The following is a 20,109-nucleotide window of genomic DNA, read 5'->3' as shown; positions in this document are numbered from 1 at the left end:
GCCTGGTTCTCACCCTCTTTTCCAGCCTCATCTCCCGTGGCTCCTTGTATGTGTCTTTTGTAATCAGCCACACTGGAATATTCATCATTCTCAGAATCTACTTATGGGTTCTTACTCTGTGTCTTTATCCAGACTCTCTTATTCCAAGAAAGCATTTTCCCATACTCCTATCTCACCTGTTGCAAGAAAAATGTCACCACGATCCTTTCATTTTAACTAGATGATCTTCTAGAATTTACCGCAGAGCCTTTCATAATCTTTTAAGCTTTGTAATTTCTGCTGTTTATAACTCAGATAACAATACTCAGAGTTGTCACAGGAGAACATGTGCAGCTCAAGCGGCCCAGCTGGCACCTAGTAGGAGCACGGTCACTGAGGGGGCAGCATTTGAATGGGGCCTTCAGTGACAGGACGTGGGTGTGGAGAAGGTAGTGCTGGCACGCCGGGAGCGAAATTTTGGTGGCAGTGTCTCCCAAAGAGTTCAGTGCCCTTTCTAGTGACTCAGGGACCAGGGGTCTGCATCCAACACCACAATATTGTGGGCAACCCTGGCACCACCAATCTGTCCGTGCCATCACAGATCAGCTGACGTGACTCCTTACAGGAGCGGAAATGAGATGAGTCCTCATTTCAACCGGTGACCTTGTGCACAAAAGATCCCCACCCCATTGTCCTCTGTCCACCAAATCACCCTGTCTCTGAGGTAGGAAAGATGGCTAGAAAGATTTACAGTTTATCTGTTGAAGACCTCTTGAAAACGAAATATGATTGTAAGATAATTATTTTAAGTGCAACAAGAACTCCCTTGCAACCACTTCAGTAATTACATTAAGCCATTCTATTTGTAAATAGCTAATAGGAAACAAACCATTATGAGCATTTTGTCTTTCCTCCCACTTCCCCCAAGGGCTTTCTCCCTGGAATGGAACTTTCTCCCTGGAACCAGGGAGCCAGAGGGCACGAGTGCAACTCAGGAGGTGGAAGAGACTAGGAGATGCAAGGGCCGAGGTTCTTCGGGAGGGAAGAATGGAGGAAGCAGAGGAAGGTACCAGGGTTTTTGTGGCCGCAGGGTAGCCAGCCCTGGGCCTCCCAGGGTGGCTCTACGCCCGCCTGTTTGGATGTGGAGTGGAACAGCTGGTAGTGCCCAGAGGCAAGCTGAGCCCAATGTGGACGTGTTCCCAGGGGCCTCAGAGCCAGCGGGTGGGGCGGGCACCTGGGCAAACAGAACGAAGAAGCAGGCAGGAATGAATCAAGGACAGCTTAAATATGCAGAAATGCAGCGCGTACCTCTGGGCAAAAATAATCCCAAACAGAGTTATGTAATGGTGGGAGGGATATGGTAGGAGGGATGAGGCTGGGAGGCGTGTGCCAGTTTGAGTGAATGAGTGAGTGAGAGTGTGTGTGTGTGTGTGTGTGTGTGTGTAAGAGAGAGAGGGGAGTGGGTCCTGGGAATTTGGCAGAGGTACTCAGGAAGCTGTTGTCTTTAGGGTGTATGTGCATGGGTGGCTGTGTATACTGGGGGCGGGACGGGGGTCATTTTTTGTGTGTGAACCCTGGGAAGCATCTAGTGGAGGATAACTCTGAGTAAGGCTGAGCTCCATGTCTGGGGTGGACAGGGAAATGGCCAGAGGGCGCAGGTGTGGGATTTCAGGCACCAGTTTCCCCTAAAATTCAGTGTGTCGCCCTCCAACCTCCATTCTCCCACCCCTGGCTCACATCCCTCCTCCAGCCCTTTCTGCTAAGTGCAATCTTCCCCTTCCTTGTATAAGGAGCCCACTCTGACTGATGATCCAGGTCACACTTAACTCTCCTCCCAAGGCATTTCCAGGATACTGACTTAATCTGACCTTCACGTAGGAAATTGCTTATACATTGCTGTTGTCTTAGGCTGTGATTTCTCTCCATCTGTGGTTCACTGTCGTGGCCTCTCTCGACTGTACGCTTCTTGAGGGCAGGGCCTTTGTACCCTGCAGTGCCCAGCAGGTGCTGAGGAAGCAATGACTGTCACTGGGCCCAGAGGCCAGGAGGAGCGGGCCAAGGCAGGGCAGGAGAGGAGAGCCCAGAAGCTATTTGGGGTTTGCCCTCAGATAGCTGAGCTGCCGTAGCCACCCCTAGGACTAGGGGGTGGTTTGAGGGTGTCGGAGCTGCAGCCTGATTTAGGGGGAGCGGGTGGAAATTGGGTATAAAATTTTCATAACGACAGTTCTCTGTTGGCTATCAGTCAGAAGCCCAAAACAATGAAGGGGATTAGACCGAGGCCTGTGGGAGCACTAAACTGACCACAATTTTGCAGAACCCATAGCTTCAGAGAGGAAGGGGAAAGGGAGCCAGAATCACCAGCAGCCTGGGTAGCTGAGGCAGTTGTTGGAAACAGATTGAGGGGTGAGTGTGAGTCCAGGAGGGCCACTGAGGTCAGCGTCATCTTTGTGGTTGTCATTGCTGCTGCCAGGACCAGGGCAGTTTGAGCCTGTTAGGTCCTATTGCCTGCAGTCCTGGGAAGGCCGTGAGGAGTCCTGAAGTATCTGATGACCAGGCACAGGTACTCCTGGGCTCTGTGTGTACCTCCTGATGGCCACGGTACCCCCACAGCCGCGCACAGGCTGGGTTTAGAAGAGTAGACATCTCCAGGGAACCAGTGGTTGACCTTACGAAAGTGGGAAGGAGGCTGTTAGAGGGCCAGCTACAAGGGCAGCCAATGCAAAGGACAAAGTCCGCAGAGTTGGGAACACATTTGGAGACTCAGAGCTTTTTCCTGAAAGTTTATTGCTCAAGTGGCCTGTGGATGGCATTTCCAGTTCCCACTGTCCACAGACAAGTAAGACTGTGGGGCCTAAAATGAGGATATGGCTTCCCCCAGGGGCTGCCATAAAAAAATAAAATAAAAAACCTTTTTGAGCTGAAAGGAGAACTCAGGTTTTCTAACCCTATTTCAATGTTGTTTCTATTCGGAATTTATATATCCTGCTTCTGGGTGAATGATGGTATTCACAGCTCTAGGTACTCTGAGCCAGCAGCCTAGAAGTTCTAAAGGTTCTTATTTTTGTGGTCAGTGCTGGGACTTCCATTGGCAATGAGGAAGAGAAAGAAAAAGGTGATTTGGGTCAGTAGGCAAAAAGAGGACAGGGCCTAGGCTGTGTCTCCAGGGTCACTGGGACCTGCCACAACCGTGATGAAGTTAGCATCTATAGAGGTGGCCATTGGGAATTCCCAAAAGAGCTAAGTACAGCATGGGAACCAGCACCCAGGCCAGGGAAGCTGGGATGTGGTCCCAGGAGCAGCCAAGCCTGGGATGGTAAGGCTGGGCTGGGCAGGGCTAGGCTGGGCAGGGCTGAAAGAGAAGAGAATTTTTTGCCTCCAGGTTCATAGATGCCTCTATTGGGCAAGGCCTCTTGTTTCCCTGGGCGGTGACTAGAAGTCTCTAAATTTTCCAGCCTGGCTCGAATTGTCTCTCTCTGCCTGAAACAAGAGCACCCTTCCAGAGATTCCTCTTGGTCTGCAAGGGGATGGAAGAAAAGGGAAGAGGGAGGGATGGGGTCTGGCTGCTCCAGCCTTACCTCCCAGAGTGGAAGGATGGATTATGTCTCCCAGACCTAGTAGGGGTCTACAGGGCAGGGACAACTGCTTCTGGGAACCGTGGGTGCCATCAGTTGCTGCTCCACACAGATGCTTGTGTCCCCAGGGAGGTGTAGAGAGTGGCTAAGCCCTTGCGCTTGGTCTCCACAGCCCCCAGGCCGGCGAACAAGTCATTATGTCATTACATAAATAAATGATGTCCTTATACAGGACTTAGGGTGTCAGTTATTATTACTGCTGCATAATTACAAAGTTATCTTGAAGAGGGAGGCAGGCTGAAGGGTTGAATCATCTCTCATCCCAGAGAAGGTAGGCAGCCTCCCCCTCTCACTTTTTTACCCTGTGAAAAACTGTGGCTCTGCCTCACACAAGATAAAGTGATGAAGTCCCCCAAGTGTCTCCCTGTGGATAGGACAATTTAGCCAGAGGCTGTGCCCTGGAAGAGGCTGGCAGCAGGAGCCCAAGGCTCTTTCTCACTGGCTGCTGGATCTGACATCCATGCCCCAGGCTTCTCCCTACCCCTCTCCCCAGCCTCACAGACAGGCTCACAGATGGCTGAGAAGCTGCAGAAGGAAGAGGCCAAAGATGGGCAGGGGCTGGGAGAAGGGCCTTGTGAACCAATGACATCTCTTCTTTCCCTGTGAGACTGGGGACCACTCACTCATCTGCTCCCAGCCCTCTCCTCTCCTGCCGGCAAATTCGGAACCCCCAGGTTCCACAAATGAGAGGACCTCTCAAAGTCACCTAGTCCAATCTCACATTTTCCAGGGGGGAAAGCAGATCAGAAGGCCAGGAAGGGACTTGCCCAAGAGCACAGCGCAGGTTCTCAAGGACACTGGAAGCAGAACCTGGCCCTTCTCCTTCCAGCCTCCCTTCTGCCTCCCTCCTTTGTCATCTCGCTTATACTCCTGCCCTCCCATCTTCCCTCCCTCATCCTGGGGCTGCTCCAGTTTCTCACTTTCTCTCCTCATCCTGCCTCCAGCCCTGCCCAGGCCTGCCTGTCGCCTCACCTCTCCCCTCGTTTGCTCTCCCATTGCTGCTTCGGCTTTCTTCTCCCGGGCCCTGGAGCCAGGGGAGGCTCCCCACCCTCTCTTTGGCCAATGCTTTCTTCTCTCTCCTGGTCCCTCCCAGCTTGCTCCTGGACCTCCTCCTGGGATGAGCCTGCCCCTTTCCTTCCACCTTTTTCTCTTTCCCTAAAGGGTCTGAGCGGAAATTAAGGAAAGAGACCATTCTCTTTGGGGAGTGGGTGTAGGGAGGCTGGCACAGGAGTAGCCTCCTATACAGTGGCCCCCACAATCAGGGACCCGGCTCCAGGCGCTACAGCATATGACCTTGTGTCCCATGGGAGAAAAAGGAGAGGTGATGGGGTCAAAAGGACATGACAGGAAGGAGTGGCTCAGTAGCTTAATACTTGGCGTGGGCCCTAGAGCCCAGGGGGGCCACCCAGGACTGGGCCCTTTTCAAGTGTACCCATTTCTGGGCAATCAGGAATGAATTGCCCCATCCACTCAGTGATATCTCTGTGAGAAAGGCCTAGGGGCAAGTTTTTGTGAAGGGAAAATCAATTCTTGTTCAGAACATCACAGTCTACAGAGGACTGGATTTGGAGCATGGGGCGGGGGTTGACTGATTTCAATCTCGCTGCTATTCCAGGATGCCTGGTAAAGTTAATACACGTAATGAGTGTGTCTATGTGTGTATGTTGAGCAGACAGTCACAGTTATGAGGGAATAACCAAGGGGTACAATTCTGGATGGCTCCAGAAGACTCCCACCCAGCCAACCAAGTGTCATCCTGCAGTTAGCTCAAGACCCCAACTCCTTCAACTGCTTAGCTTCCTGTAACCTTCCAGGAATGGCTGGTGGGCCGAGGGATCTGGGGGCACGTCTCTCCATTTTTTGCCTGAGATCCTATTGTGGAAAGTGATCTGCTGAGATGATCCTCATCTCAGGGGCAAAACTGGGCCCAAGCCTAGTATCCTGATATCCAACTCAGCCCTTTCTATCGAGCCCACCCAGTGCCTTATTCCAGTAGCTATGGGCAGTCCAAAGGAGGTAGAGGCATGAGTGAACTTGTGTGAGAGAGAAAATATCCATCATGATTTTTCAGGGATGCTTGAGCCACAGACCATGGTGCCAATTTGGCAAGAGACCTGTCCCCCAGCTCTGAGGGGGCCCGAGTTGGTGGGCAGGCTAAAGTCTCCCTAGTCCTGGTGAGCTGGGACGGGCCCCCATGCACTCCTTCAGACACAACTGGCTCCAGCCAGGATCCCACTGCGTCGTAGAGTAATGGGACTGCAGCTAGGGTAAGGGGCTTACCAGGCTTTGCGTAATCCACCTGATGAGCGGACATTTCTCTGGCCCTGTAGGGAGTGGTGTGTGCATGTGTTTTTTCCTCTGGCAGCCTCACTGGGTGGGCAGCAGGGGAGAGGAGCCTCATGAGTTAAAGGCATGAAAATGAGGGTGACTGAGAGTAAGGGTGGCTTCATCTTCTTCAAGAACTTTTAACTCATAGGCAAACCAATCTTGGCTCTGGGGTGGCTTTGGGGGTGACTTTTCCTATGGGTGAGGTAGCTACAGGGACCCCAAGATTCCCACCAAACAGCAAGTACAAGGGGTGGGGGGCAAAGCCCAACTTGGTCCCTGATATCCCTTATAGGAGAATTTTATAAGTAATCCTCTTAGAGCCCCAAAGTTTCAAGTGGGAGAAGGCATAATGTGGGGGTTTTCCCCCCTTTTCCCTCAAAGGCATTTTTGCACATGACTCAAAACAAGTCTAAACTTACCTAAACTTCAAAGTTTGCCCATGGCACAGCCTCAAAGTGGAGGGGAACATGTTAAAAAGGAAAAAAAAAAAAGGGTGTAAGCCAGTGAAACATTGTGTTTTGCTCCTTAAAGGAATTGAATTAGCTTGTTGTGTTACTGTTAGTGCCCCATTGTGAAAGCAGGGTGGGGGAGATCTTCTTTTCTGGGTGATATGGTCTCTGGACCTGTCCCCAGGCCCCGCTCCCTCCCTCGTGGTGTTGATCAGGGCATTGCACAACCTGTGGTGAGAGGAAGGCGTTCCTATGGCAACAGGCCTGGCCCACGGGGTCATTCTCAGGCTTCTGCGGGGAGCCAGGGTCCAGGCTGGCCGTGCTCCTTCTCCACTAGCCGGGGCCCTGCCGAGCCTGCCTTGGTGCCACGTGCCCAGCCGGTGACCCAGGCATTAAACATCGGCCATAGGGGTGTGGGGACTGTGCAGGTCCCGAGGCCAGTGATTGGGTGGGAGGGCCCTTTCTCTGCTCTTTCTCTCTTTTCCATACTTCTGTGAGCACCACTGGAGCTATGCTTACCGTATGGGCTTTGGGTACCCAACTACATGGGTCCCTAACCCTGTTCTGTCACTTACTAGCTGTTGACATGGACAAATAAAAGTGACTTCATCTCTCTGTGCCTTGACTTTCTCATCTGCAAAACTGGGATAATAGTTGACCTGTTTCACAGTGTGGTTGTAAAGATTTAAGTGAGTTAATTCCATGTTAGCTACTCATACGACTACTGTTTTCACTGCATTTACCCCCTGGTTCAAGCCCTTCTTACCTGACCCTCAAAGTGCTCAAGACCTAGCAGAAGGCAGGCTCTCTATATATATTTATTTAAATGACTGATGGCTTAACCTGTTCCCTTGCCTCCACTCTCTTCCCCTTTCCATCCGGCCAGCATGCTTTAGTCAAATTAATTGTTCTGATGTACAAGTCACTCTTCCTCAAAAAAATCATCAGGGAAAGTCCATAGCTTATTAATTCCAAAAGCCTCATCTGACAAACTTTATTTCTAACTGGAGAACAAGCAGTATAACCTAATGGTGAAGAAAGGGGGCCTAGTGAGTGATGGCTAAGTTTCGAATCCTTGCTTTGCAGCTTACCAGTTATATGACTTTGGATGAGTGATCTCTTCATTCCTAGCCTTTATTTCCTCATCTGTAGAATGGGGCTAATTATTGAACCTGCCTCATGGGATTGTTTGTGAGGATTAAAGGAGATAACATGTATAAAGTATTTAGCATTGAAAGCTCCAGCATGCAGTAATCACCCAATAAGTATTGCTGTATTCATTACGAGTAGCTTCCATAGTTTCCTAACACTATCCTCGTCTGCTCACTGTCTCTTGATCAGAGAATGCTTCCACTAGATCTTTCCCATATCCCACCTACCTGGAACCCCTCTCTTGCCCCCCATCCTTCAAGAAACTCCTTCAAGCCCCCATCCCTCAGCACTGTCTCTGGATACTCCAGCCCACAGACAGTCCCTGTTTTTTCATTCCATACCGAGCCATAAGCTGCCATGGTGAAAACTGCACCCAAGAGAAGTTCTCTCTGGCAGGCCAGCAGGCTCGCACCGTGGGCCGCTTTGACACAAGTGTCCTACAGGGAGGTGCTGGCCACTCCCCAAGTGCCAGGTGCTGAGGTCATAGCCCTAAAAGGGCTCTAGTAAGAAAGACAGAGGTGGAAGCTGAAAAACAATCCAAAGTGATGTGCTCTCAGAAGGATACATAAAAAGTAGTAAGGAAGCAGAGGATCTAATCGTGTCGCACACACGCACACCTCCTATGCGCACGCGCACGCACCTCTGCACACTGACCTTCTCTCAGTCTTGCAAAGGCTCCTTTCTGCCTCAGGGCCTTTGGTTCTGCCAGGACTGTACTTCTCCAGCTCCCCTTTTGTCTGATCTACTCCTGCTCATTCTTCAACCCCCAGTTTAAATGTCAGTTCCTAGAGGAAGCCTTCCCTCACTGCAGACTGTTTCCTGTATAAACCTGTATGTCAACATATATAAATGTTTGCTGAATGAACATCTCCTTCTTAACATTTAACACAAATTTTAATTAGTTGATTATTTGTGTACTTAGTCATTTATCCATCCTCACCAAGACTGCAAGGGACCGTGTCTATCTTGCTTACTGTCAAATCCCCAACATTTAGGACTGTGCCTAAACCTGTAAGCCCCATCCATATATAATCATGTTGTGTTGCAATGGGTTTTGAGTTTTGTATACTTAAAAAACATTTGCATCAGTCACATACATATGTTTGTATTGTGTTTACATATATATTTTGTCATTTCTTTATGTATGAGTCATTACTTTGGTTCTAAAGCATTAAATTTTCAAACTTAAAAAAAGAAAAAACAGTAAGCCTGACCACATATATGCTAAATGAATGGATAAGGAGGGGGGAAAGCCATCCTGGGCAGATTAGTAGGTGCAAAGATACGGAGAAGAGACAGAGTATAGTGTGTATGGCTTGTAGATGAATGTGGCTAGCCAGAGAATATGAAGGATATGAGCTAGCGCCCAGTGAAATGGGTACCGGTGAGGGGTTTAGATTTAATCCATAGGTGGCAATGAGTGATCTGCTGTATTTTGGAAAGCTCACTCTGATGAGCCTTGGGGAGGTCAGAAGTGAAAGGGCAAGATTCAGGCTAGGAGGCCAGGATCTGTGGGACAGGAGGAGGGGATGAGCCACAGCCAGATGGCTGCGATACGGAAGCTGAGGGAACAGGGGGTTGAAGTAGGAATCAGAGACCTAGGCTCTGGTTCTAGCTCTGGCTCATCCCAGGACCCCCTTTCTGCCCACCTCACAGAGAATGATGCTGCATAAGTGGGGTGGGGGCTTGCTGTTCCTTGGCTGGCTGTAGGAGGGAGGGCATCCGTACCCTCAGGCTCCCCAGAGCTGGCCCTTGAGGGGGCAGGTTTGGGTCCAAGAGCACAGAGATCAGCCCTCTGCGTGGGCATGTCCTCCACCTCCTCTTTCTGTGCCCAGCTCCCCAAGATCAGCCTCGAGGTCTGGTCAGGCCCCCACATCACCCTGGATCCCCTCAAATCCCTGCCCTTAATCCAGTATCCTAACCTGCTCCAGGTTTTCCTAAGGAAGATGCAGTGCAGAGAAGCCTGGGACCCTATCCTGAGGAGGCAGAGGACTGGCTGGGATGATCTTTGACTCGGATTCCAGTTGGGATAGCTGTAAGGGGACACCTCAGGCAGAGTGAGGCAGGCAAACCGCAGGCTCAGGCTTTCTGGAAGCCAGAAGAGGGAGAGCCTTTGCTGTGTAACCCTTTCAGCACCACGCCCAGGCAGGAGGCAGGACGCTGTCCTTTCCCGCAGTCGCTGCCCAGTGGCTTGTGGGATGGGGAGGGGGGGCGAGCAGGCGGTGTCAGTATCCGAGTTCACCTCAGCAGGCCTCAAAGAGGGGAACCAGCTGGCGCTAGCAGCCTGGGCTGTCAGAGTGGCAGGCAGAGTGCCGTATGACGGTGATGTAGGGGGGTGGGAGGGGGCCGCGGGATGTCCAGCCGCCTGGGGCACCTGGCTTCCCCTCAGGCTGCGGCCCACCCGGGCTGGGAGGGGCTCCTAGGCCACAGACCCCTGCAGCCAGGCACAAATGGTGGTTGCATAAAAGGTGTTGCCCAGATGGTGGTGTCCCATGGGGGTGAGGCCAGACCTGCAGGGATGAGGAGGCAACAAAAACTGCCTCCAAGGTCGCAGGGAGGGAGGGGAGCATGAGGCAGGGGAGACTGATTGGAAGAGACGAGAGCGCTTCCAACCCCTCTGGGCCTGCCAATGGGCTTCATTTGGGAACCTTCCTGGGCCACTCTCTCGCTGTCTCCCCACCCCCATGTTGTCCTTAGCCTGGCCCTCGCTGGGGGATCTCTACCCTCCCGTCCCCAGTGCTGACCCTCTTCGCGGGGAGATCTGTGGCGCTGTGTCTGGGCGCTCATCCGATCGATCTCGGTCGGCCCGGGAAGGGGACCCAAGGGCCCACAGCCGGGCCGCCTGCAGCCTTCGCAGCCTGAGCTGCACGGGAAGGCGGGGGGGGGGGGGGGGGGGGGGGGGGGGGGGGCGCCGAGGGCGGCGGGCGCGGGAGGGGAAGAGTTAAGGCTCGCCGCTCCCCTCCCCCGGAGGGTGTGACCGCCTATAAGAAAGGCGCCGCGCTCGGGCACCGGGGCTGCAGGCGGCGGGGGCGCAGCGCGGCCGCCGAGAGCTGAGGCCGCCCCTGCCTCGCGCTCCTCGCGTCCGTCGCACCGCCTGGGACCCCGGGCAGAATGTCAGAGCCCAGGAGGAGGGGCCGAGGCCGAGGCAAGAAGCACCGAGAGGGGAGGAAGCGGGAGCGGGAGCCGGAACCCGGGGAGAAAGGTAGGGCACCTCGGCGCGCCCAGAAACCCCGTTTCGCTGGGAGGAAAACCCGCCGCCCACTCCCGCGCCCCCAGCGCCCGGCGCTGGAGTTTTGGGCCAGGCGTGCGGCCGCCGAGGTGACAGGCGCCGAGCAGCGTGCGTGCACGCGTGCGAGCAGGTCGGCGGGGCCGGGTGCACGGGGGCTGCGCGCCCGGAGCCGGTCGGTGGCTGTGCGCGCCTGTCCCGGGGCGGCCGCGTCGCAACCGAGGGGCTTGGAAAGAGGCGCTGCCCGGCCGACTGCCCGCCCGTCGTGACCTGCGGGCGAGGAGCCCTAAGCAGGCGACAGGATGGAGCCCGGGTGGGACCGACAGGAGGACGCGGACGTGGGGCCTGGCCACCGAGCGCTCGGGGAGCTGTCACCGCCTTCCCTTCCTCGGAGGGGTCCGCAGCCCGCCGTGCTCCGGGCTCTCCCAGTCCCTGTGCCACGCCTCCAGGAGGTCCGTCCGGCTTTGGACGGGGCAGCAGCCCCCGCAGCCCCCCGGAGACTCCACGGGGGATGCCCTACCTGGGTTCCTGCATCCCAGGGAATAGGGAGCTATGCTTCTGTGACTGCCATTTCCCGTAGAACTGACCACGCAGTGACCCGTGGACAGGTGGACCCCCTTTGCTCTTCGGGAGTGTCTCCCTTGGGCCCTTGTGTTCTGTCCCCAGGGAGGGAGGTGAGAAGGCCCTCTGGGTGAGCTGAGCCACCGACTGAGACCCGCTTTGGCGCCCTCACTGGGCAGCTGCAGGCTGAGTGAGGAAGTGGCTTCTGCTTGGTACACTGGTCTCAGACTCTCAGAGATGGGCCTGAGGCATGCACCTCTTCCCCTGGTTCGCAGTTGGGGAAACCCTGGGTTGTCACTTATTTTTTCTTCTTCAGGCAAGTGTTTTATTAATGCCATTTTGTATCAGTCAGCGGGCTAGACACCTCCAAGTGCTTCATCTCCACTTAATCCTCATTACAGCCCAGGGAGGGAGTGGTCCTATCCCCATTTTACAGAGGAAGTAACTGAGGTTAAAGTCACAGAATAAGTTCCAGAGATAGTTCTGGGGGCTTCCAATCAGCATTTTCTGGACAATGGTGCCCATCTTTCTGGTTCTCTATCCCCTCAAGGGAGTTCGTGCCAGAGCTTTAAGAAAAATGGCTTCAAAAGAGCACCAGCTGGGAGTTGAGAGGTCTCAACTGTGGTTGAGAATTTGACCAAAGCCCTTCCCTTTTCTGTTTCTGTATGATGATGGGGGAGGGGATAGCAAGGTGGCTTCCAAAGTCTCTTATTGGGAAGAGCCCAGGATTCAGACATGGTCTTCAGCCCAGTAGAGAGAAGAAGCTAAGGAAATATAAAGGCCAAAGCTGTGTTCTTTTCTCTTTAAAGAAAGCCTCTTTGCTTATTTTTGCTGGGCAAGTATGTCTAGGAGACCTTCCTAAGGAAGCAGACACTACTGATCTGCCTTGAGTAGTATGTGAGCCAGTTCAAGCTGGGCTCATGCAGGGTGGGATGGGCTCCCCCTCAGAGCCTGAAGGAATGCAGGGTACCTCGTTTCAAGATCCTGATTGGTGGAGTTGGCTCTGAGACATAAAAACATATACATCCTATCCTGGGCACCTTATATGGTTGGCTAGGTAAGAACACCCTCCCAAGATCAAGGATACAGAAGCTGAGCTGGTAGCAGACGATGTGGTGGGCTTCAGCTGGTGAGAATCACTCGTGCCAGGGAAATGAGCATGGCTACTTCCAAGGGTAGGGTTCACACTGGGGCAGAGCCAGAGGTGAAGGAGCTCTAGAAGGAGATTCCATGGGTCTCTCAGTTATCTGTTCCAGCATCTTCCACCCCCTGTGAGGAAGTCCTTCTTCATAGCTAACCATAATCTTTCCAGCTGTCTCTCTTTTCTGCTTCCTCTTGTTCCCTGCTTTGCAGCGGGCAGCCAGCTCTTCTGAGTGCCTTCTTTCAGGGAGTTGGCTTGTGAACAGATACAAAATAGACCCAAGACCTGTTCTAGAGGAAATTTGGAGACCTGGGGCACTCTGGAATGGGAAGGGCACAGAGAAGGGTCATGATCCACAACAAGGTATCAGGAGAAAGCACCGCATCCATGAGAACCAATGGTCTTTAATCCCTAGTATGTGACCAAAGGGGTCTGATTTCAAATCCAGTAGGAAAGGTGATTAAATTCATGATGGCCTGCAGGGCTGGAGACCTCCCCTCCCCACTTGCCTCTGAGCCAGCCAGGGTCCTGTTATTGCTTGTTCAGAGCACCCTCCTGGAGAGAGCATGGAGAAGGGTCTCGGCCTGGGCTGGGTAACATTTGGTTGAAAAGATTGGAAAGCACAGACATGGGGAGTGCAAGCAAGTTAGCCACTAAAACCTTCAGCATAGGTGGGAGGAAGGAATCGGGAAAATGGGAGAGAGAAGGGACACTGATTAATTAATTGGCTCCTCCTCCCCCCCCCCCCCCCCCGCCCATCTCCCCACTACACACCCAGGAGTCCCTCCATCTCCTCATTGGCAATATACTTGCAGGAGGGGGTAGCCCTACACACTCACACAGGCCAGTGTGGAGAAATGGGCCCTCCCCTGCCTCGGCGGTAGGAGCTGCGGGTGGGGCTGAGCTGCAGGTGTGAGCTCTGCTCCATGACTCACTGAGAGTTCATGGAGCTGACGCCTGGTATCCCTACCTTATCCCAGGGGATTGGAGGAGGGAGGTGGCTGGCACAGCATTGCCAGCTCTGGCAGCGGTGGCAGAGTGGGGGGGGTGGGGAGGATAATAGCCCGCTCATGGTGAAGTGCAAAACGCACAGCTGGAAGTCAAGTGCCTGGGGTCCTGCCCTCCTCTGCCTCAGTGTGAACTCAGATGCTGCCCTCTCTCTCTGGGCCTCAGGAATGTGCTCTGTCCTCAGTGTTCACCCTCTACATAGCTGGGGTAGAACCCGAGTCTCAGCTGTCAGGCCCAGGCCTCTGAGAACCCAGAAGAGGGAGCTATGAGATTGGAGGGGGAGTGGGGTGGCGGGGACAGATAACCTTCTGTGTGCTCCTTGGAGGTTCTGGGTTGGTTTGAGGAATGGCTTTGGAATCAGATCCTAAGTTACTGACATTTCCTGTGCGTCCGCTGAAAGATTGCTGAGGGGTTGATGGAAATGTCGCCTCTGCTCAAGCTTCCCTGGGAGTTGGGAATCTGTGCCTGGCCACTGGAGAGCAGGCGGCGGGCTTTGGTCTTCACGAAGGTGTCCTGGAATATGAGGGTGGGTTTAGCATCACTATCTGTGGGCTCTGGACACATCTTATCTAATTCCCTGGGCACGCTGCTCTTCACACGCTTGGACCCAAAGAAATCCTTGCAAGGTCTTTCTCATCCCTCAGCCTCTGGTAAGAACAGTGCTCAGACTTTCAGTACAGATTGCATCTTTATACTGTCCTGGGCCAAGTCAGAGGTGGGGGCGTGCCCACATGTGTGTGTCCAGACATCATCTGGGGATTGCTCTTGGCAGCCTCCACCTCTGGCCTTGGCCTCTGGCTGACCCTGCTGAGCTGGGCACCTGGAGTGGCCCTTCCACTGCTCTGGGGATTCCCCTGTGCCTCATGCTCCCCTCGGGCTCCCTGGCACCTCAAGATTCATTAGGAACAGTAACAACAAGCAGAGTGACTTTGTACTTCCCGGCCGTCTTTTATCCTGAGAGCTCAAAGCACTTTACAGACCGGGACATTCATTGGGGGTGAAGAAGGGACAGAGAACTCTATTATTTGCAAATAGGCACAGCAGTGAGGCAGGGGGAGGACAATGAATCACCTGGGGTGGGACTCAGGTGGCCAGATTGTCTGGGAGAGAGTTAAAATCATACGGTGGACTTCAGGCTGCAAATAGAGGAGAGACATTCTCCCTTAAAAGATTATGAGTTGGGCCCTTCTTTCCCCCAAGTGGAGACCCAGGTTCCTTGTGGCCTGTTTGGGCTCTGTGAACTGGGGCTGCAGGGACAGGAAGAAGCAGCTTCCTGGGAAGCACAGCCTTAAGGACTCAGATTGTGTCGGAAATCCCAATGTGAGTCCTGTACTGCCCTCTGCCCTTGGTGCCAGGATCTTCAGGGCAACAAGTCAGGCCAACGCTGACCTTAGGGCAGCGCTGGAATGGCCCAACCCCAGCAGACCCGATCCTTGACCTCAGGACTGGCTTGCCCGGTGTGGATAGCCATGCCCAGTCAGCTCCACTGTCTCCTCTAGCTGCTGCTGCTCTCTGACCCATATGGCAGGGTTGAGGGACAGTTAGCATTGGGAAGACAGACCTTGTCCTTTTTTTTAACTCTGGCAAAGTATTTCCAAAACCTGAGACTTGGGCCCCGTTAGAACCGTGTTCTGTTGTGTCTCCCCACCGTCTCCAAGCCTGTAGCACACTCTTCATGGCTTAGCGGGGGAGACGTGCAGCTTGTCTTCCTCCAGCCCAGCCTGGTCCATTGTCATTCTTCCAGGCCCTGGACGCGTGGTAACTCTACAGCTGCAGGTGCATTCACTCACTTTTGTGTACTCAATTATGCAAACATTAATTAAGCTCCTACTGTATATATAAATCAAATAAATCACAAGATGCTCAGGTAGACAGATCCTTACCCAACTTCCTATTATTTGAACCAAATGTAAGGCCAGAGATAATACACAGTGTTTGGTGAGAAGAATGATTTGTTCTTCTGGGCAGGTGGAAGACGAGCTTCACAGAGGAGGTGACATTTGAACTGAGCCTGGATGGTGAGTAGGAACTTACTAGGGAGAGAAGGGCCTCCCAAGCAGTAGGAAAATGTCCCTGTCCAACTTGCACAGAGGTAGAGGTGGGAGACAGGTAGGAATAATGACAAGAATAGCTGTTGTTCACATGTCAGTACAGATTTTATCTTCCTCATTTTACAAATGAGAAACTGAGGCAGAGCACGTCAATGGCTTGCCCAAGACCTGGCAATGAAATAGTGGCAGCAGGTGAACTTAAGCTCAGTTCTGCTCCCTGACCTGCCTCAGCCTTGCACTGTGCCCCTGGCTCCTGGCTCTTCCACTTTCTGCAGGAAAAACTAGCAAAGGTCACAGGATGTTCTGTTGGTCCGCTTATTGGAGCAGGTCCTCCACCTCAGAACAGCAGGTCAGATATTTGTGTCCTGGGCTCTTGTTAATCATAAAGCTTGGAGGGTGGCTCTCCCTCAAGGAGCTCACATCGTGACTGTGGCAGTAAGATGTTAATAGGAACCATGAAGCGTTGACCTAGGGGGCAGCTCCAAAACCATGAGCCCGCACCAATGGGCAGGAAGCTTGAGAGGGTTCTTGGGAAGGTTGGGGTGACTGTTATCACGCAGACTACCCAGAACCTAAGCTGGGAACCCAGGGAGTTTGGATGGATCTAGCAACAGGGCTGAAGGATGACAAGTTATTTGGTCCTATGGAGCCCCTTGTGCAAAAAACAAACATTGAAACCAGCAGGAACCTGATAAAGTATAATCTGGGAACTTGTTAGATGTGCAAATTCTTAAGCCCTACCGAGACCTACTGAAACAGAAACTATCAAGTCACTAGTATATATTTTAGGAAGCTCTCCAGGTGGTCGTGATGCAGACTGAAATTTGCACGCCACTGGTTTGACTGCGTGGCCCAGTCCCCCAGAGCAGATTGCTGTAGAGGGCCAGTCAATCTCACAGGGGCTTACCCAACTCCTCTGTGCTAGGCACCATGCTTGGGAGGCTGCAGTGCTGATGGGTGGACTCTCACCACGTTATGAGACAAGAGAGACACGGATAGACCATTTGCAAGGCTGAGGCTGGCAAGTGCTGACACAGAATGAATTGAAGGAGAGACTATTTCCGATTGGGGAACTTGAGGAAAGCTTTATGCAGAAGGAAATGAGCTGAGCTGGACTTTGGAGAATGGGAAGTACTGTGGTAGATAGAGCTAAGGGGACTATGCATTCAGGTTGAGGACACCACTTGAGCAAAAGTAGAGGCTGGGGAACAGAGGGTGTGTGGGAAATCAAGTACGATCTAGAAGATATGCTGCCCAACGGGTGTGTAAGAAGGAGAGACCAATAGGACAAAATGGATTTTCTGAATGTCAGGCTGGTGAGTTTAGACTTCATCTTAAACAGCAGAGGGTGGAGGGTTCTGAGAAGGAGGGCGATCCGGTCAGAGCTGTTCTTTAGGTATCATCAGGCACCACCAGTTTGTAGAAGAATGGGCAAGGAGAGGCCCAGGCGGGAACTCCTGCAGTAGTCCTGGCTGAATAATCAGGATGTGTGCGTGGTGGTGGGTGGGTTAGATGGGGACGTGGGCTTGCCTCAGGATAGCTCGCCGGTTGGAAGCCCCTTGGAAGGATTTTGTAAATTTGGACCTGGTCTGGTCTGAGACTTCTCTGGTGGCAGGCAGGCAAGGCTGGGTCTGAGTTCATGGACCCATCCCTTCAGTCTACAGATGGAGAAACCGAGGCCTAGCAAGAGCAGTCCACACTCCAGTCAAGGCAAAGGGCTTGGTATCTACAGGGCAAGAACGCGGGCAGCTGCCTCCTGAGGCCCTCCGGCCTTCCCTGACCACCTCAGCCTCGGGTCTCACCTCTTGGACGTGGCAATCAGTCAAATGGAATTTCTCCCAGTTCCTTGAATGCATGGTGGCCCTCCAGGGTGGGACCACCTCAAAGGGGATAAGTAGCTTAGGCTTCATTTCCTCTACAAAGCCTTCCCTGGCATCCTAGGGAGGTTTGGTGCATCCTCTGGGCTCCCATCATAGTACCAGTCCCACTGTATGGTCATCACCCCACTCGGCTAGAATCTCACGAGGGCCAGGACCAAGCACCTGACACTTGCTTGAGTGCTCAGTACAAACTTGAGAAAACAAAGGAGGGCACTCTCAAGTAATTTCACCAAGGGACGTGGAGACCTGGCTGGCCGTGCTGTTTGAAGAAGGGTAGACTCGGGAGAAGGGTGGCCTGGCTGAGCCTCCTGCCCATCCAGGAACCCCTTAGTGTTGGGCAGTCTAATAGGCAAAGCAAGAGTCGTCTTTCAGGGAGCTCCCTGATTTCATCATCCGCTCAGCTATTCTTGGGCACATGCCTATTTTAGCTGATGAGGAGGAGAGAGGGGTGAATTGGAGAGAAGTGTTGGATGGGAAAGGGCTCTGGGATTAGCCATCAATGGGCCCCACCCTCCCCTGAGTGCTTGTAAGCAGACTTGAACTGGGCCACTTGGAGGCACCCGTCAGTCACAGTCCAGCCTTACTTCATTAATTCATTCAATCAGCCAGTGATTATTTGACATCTACTCTGTGCCAGACCCCAGGAATAGAGCAGTGCTCAAACACATGCCCTCCCTAAGGTTCCCACTGTCTAGAAAGATACGAACCTGATTTTCTCCGAGGCAGAAAGTGGCTCAAGTCCCAAAAAGGGCAAGTAAAATGTTCAGGGAATCAGTGTGAGGCAGAGATTAGCTTCTGCTGGGTGGATTAGAGAAGGCAGTGGCATTTGAGAGCTCTCAAGGGATTTAGATTAGTAAAAGCTGCCATTTATTGAGCTATCTCTCTGTTCCAGGCACTGTGTAATCTCTTGACATATATTACCCCTATTTAATTCTCACCACAGTCTTAAAAGGTAGGTAAGATTTTTCCTGTTTTACAGACAAGGAAATAAAGGCTCAGAGAGGTTAAGCAACTTGCCTGGTTATATAAGACAGTGGACAGAGCTAGAATTCAAACCAAGACCTGCCTGGCTCCCCAGCTTGTGTGTCTGCCCCTTTCCCACTCTGCTTCCTCAGTGGGGAATGGCATTTGGAGCAGGAGGAAAAGCACAGAGGGAGAGCATGGGGGTAGGACAAAATGGGCATGTCTGGGGAACAGCCAGTGATGTGGTTTGCCTGGAGCACATGATCCTTGAAGGGGGAGAAAAGTAGACAGGTGTGTTTGGAAAAGGACCCACTCAGCAGATTTCCCTGAGGGCCCTGGTGGCCTTTTTTCTACAGGCATCATGGAGCCAGTCAAGGTTTTTTGATTGGTGGAGAGGCAGATAGAGGTGAGTCTGCTAAATGCCAGAGAGATGGAGGAGGTTGTCAAAATGGGGAGGCTAGTGGAGTGGTGCTGGGGGTGGACAGCAGTGTGGTCTAACCAGGGCATGGCCATGATGGAAGGGAGGTTAGGAGGGAGGCTCAAGGTTGAATGACTTGATCTTTGGAGGGAGTCAAGAGAGAAGAAGAGTTGTCACAGGTGAAAGATGACCGAAAGAGGGAACCCAGGAGAGAGCAAAGTCCTGGGAGGGCTGATGGGGGAACTGGTTTTCCACATTATTTTTGAGCTGGTGACTGAATACCCAGGGAGGGAGGTAGTGATTCATTTTCTGAGTTCCTTCCAGGCCCCTCTGCCTCACTAGCCTCAACCACAAGAACCACATCTCAGCTTTCCCAGGTCCCCAGAGTGCCTGGACCAAGGCTCTCTGTGCTTGTGGAGGGACTTACAGAGAGGAGGCAGGACCTCTGGCGGCCTGGGTCCCCTGTACCCACTGGGCTCTCTGCATTTGTTGAACACATCTGGCCTCTTTCTAAAACCCACATATCCTTGAAGTCTAGTATTTTTTGGTTTATCCTAAAAACCCTTGTGACCTTGACATTCTACTCTAGCACATGTCTATTTGTTTTAATACGAAGGTGCTGCTTTACCTTACCTTACACATCCTCCAGGGAAAGGCCCTGAGCTCATCCTGAGGCTTTGCATGAACCCCAGTTTGAGAAGCCATGCCTGCTTGTACAAGGTGCCTCCCTCCCCCATTTTCCCCATTCCTGCTACATGGAAAATGGGGTAGGGCTTCAGAAACAACTTTCCCCACCTGGGCCAAGAGGAGGGAAGTGTGGGCCCATCCCAAAGGGGATAGGGACTCTGGACTAGGCAACCCTCTAAGCAACGGGAAGCCTAGTCCAGCAGCAGCCCTTCTCCACAGAGGGTTCTCCCAGGCCAGGGCCCAGGACCTTGGCGTAGAGCCCAGCCTTCCCCAGCAGGGAGATACAAGGGAGTTTGAGAAAATATGGTAATGGCTTCCCAGGACTGTCATCTCCACTTTGTCCCTAACCCTTACCCCCAGCACCTGAAGAGATAATGATGGTCAGAAGCCTTCCATCCTTCCATAGAGAGCTTTCTCTTACTCTGGTCCTCTAAAATAGAGTATGCTTTATAGATGAGTCAACTTAGGTCCAAAGTGGCACTTACCTAAAGGCATGCAGCTGACAAATTGGAAGATGGACAAAGACCAGAGTTGCTGTGTCCTCAGCCATCACTCTTTTCTCATTGTGTCACTGTGCTGATTCCCCTGTGCGTCATCTGTGCTAACTCTGGGTGTCTGTGGCCTGTGCCCCAAG

The 20,109-nt window shown here is 52.8% G+C and overlaps 1 protein-coding gene across 7 annotated transcripts in view; it reads left to right on the top strand.

Moving 5' to 3' along the window:
* Window positions 1-20,109, top strand: part of NRG2 (neuregulin 2) — a 240,092-nt gene that overhangs the window by 163,479 nt on the left and 56,504 nt on the right. The window contains exon 1 of one of the 7 annotated variants that reach the window (XM_077137174.1): window positions 10,571-10,742. The exons of the other annotated variants lie outside the window; for them this stretch is intronic. Coding sequence (XP_076993289.1) covers window positions 10,652-10,742 — 91 coding nt within the window. The 5' untranslated portion in view covers window positions 10,571-10,651. Of the gene's footprint in view, window positions 1-10,570; window positions 10,743-20,109 lie in introns of those variants that run through there. 7 annotated transcript variants of the gene reach the window in all.

This window comes from Tamandua tetradactyla, chromosome 20 (assembly GCF_023851605.1).
Source record: "Tamandua tetradactyla isolate mTamTet1 chromosome 20, mTamTet1.pri, whole genome shotgun sequence".
NCBI lineage: Eukaryota > Metazoa > Chordata > Mammalia > Pilosa > Myrmecophagidae > Tamandua > Tamandua tetradactyla.
This window is presented reverse-complemented; position numbering and strand designations above follow the sequence as displayed.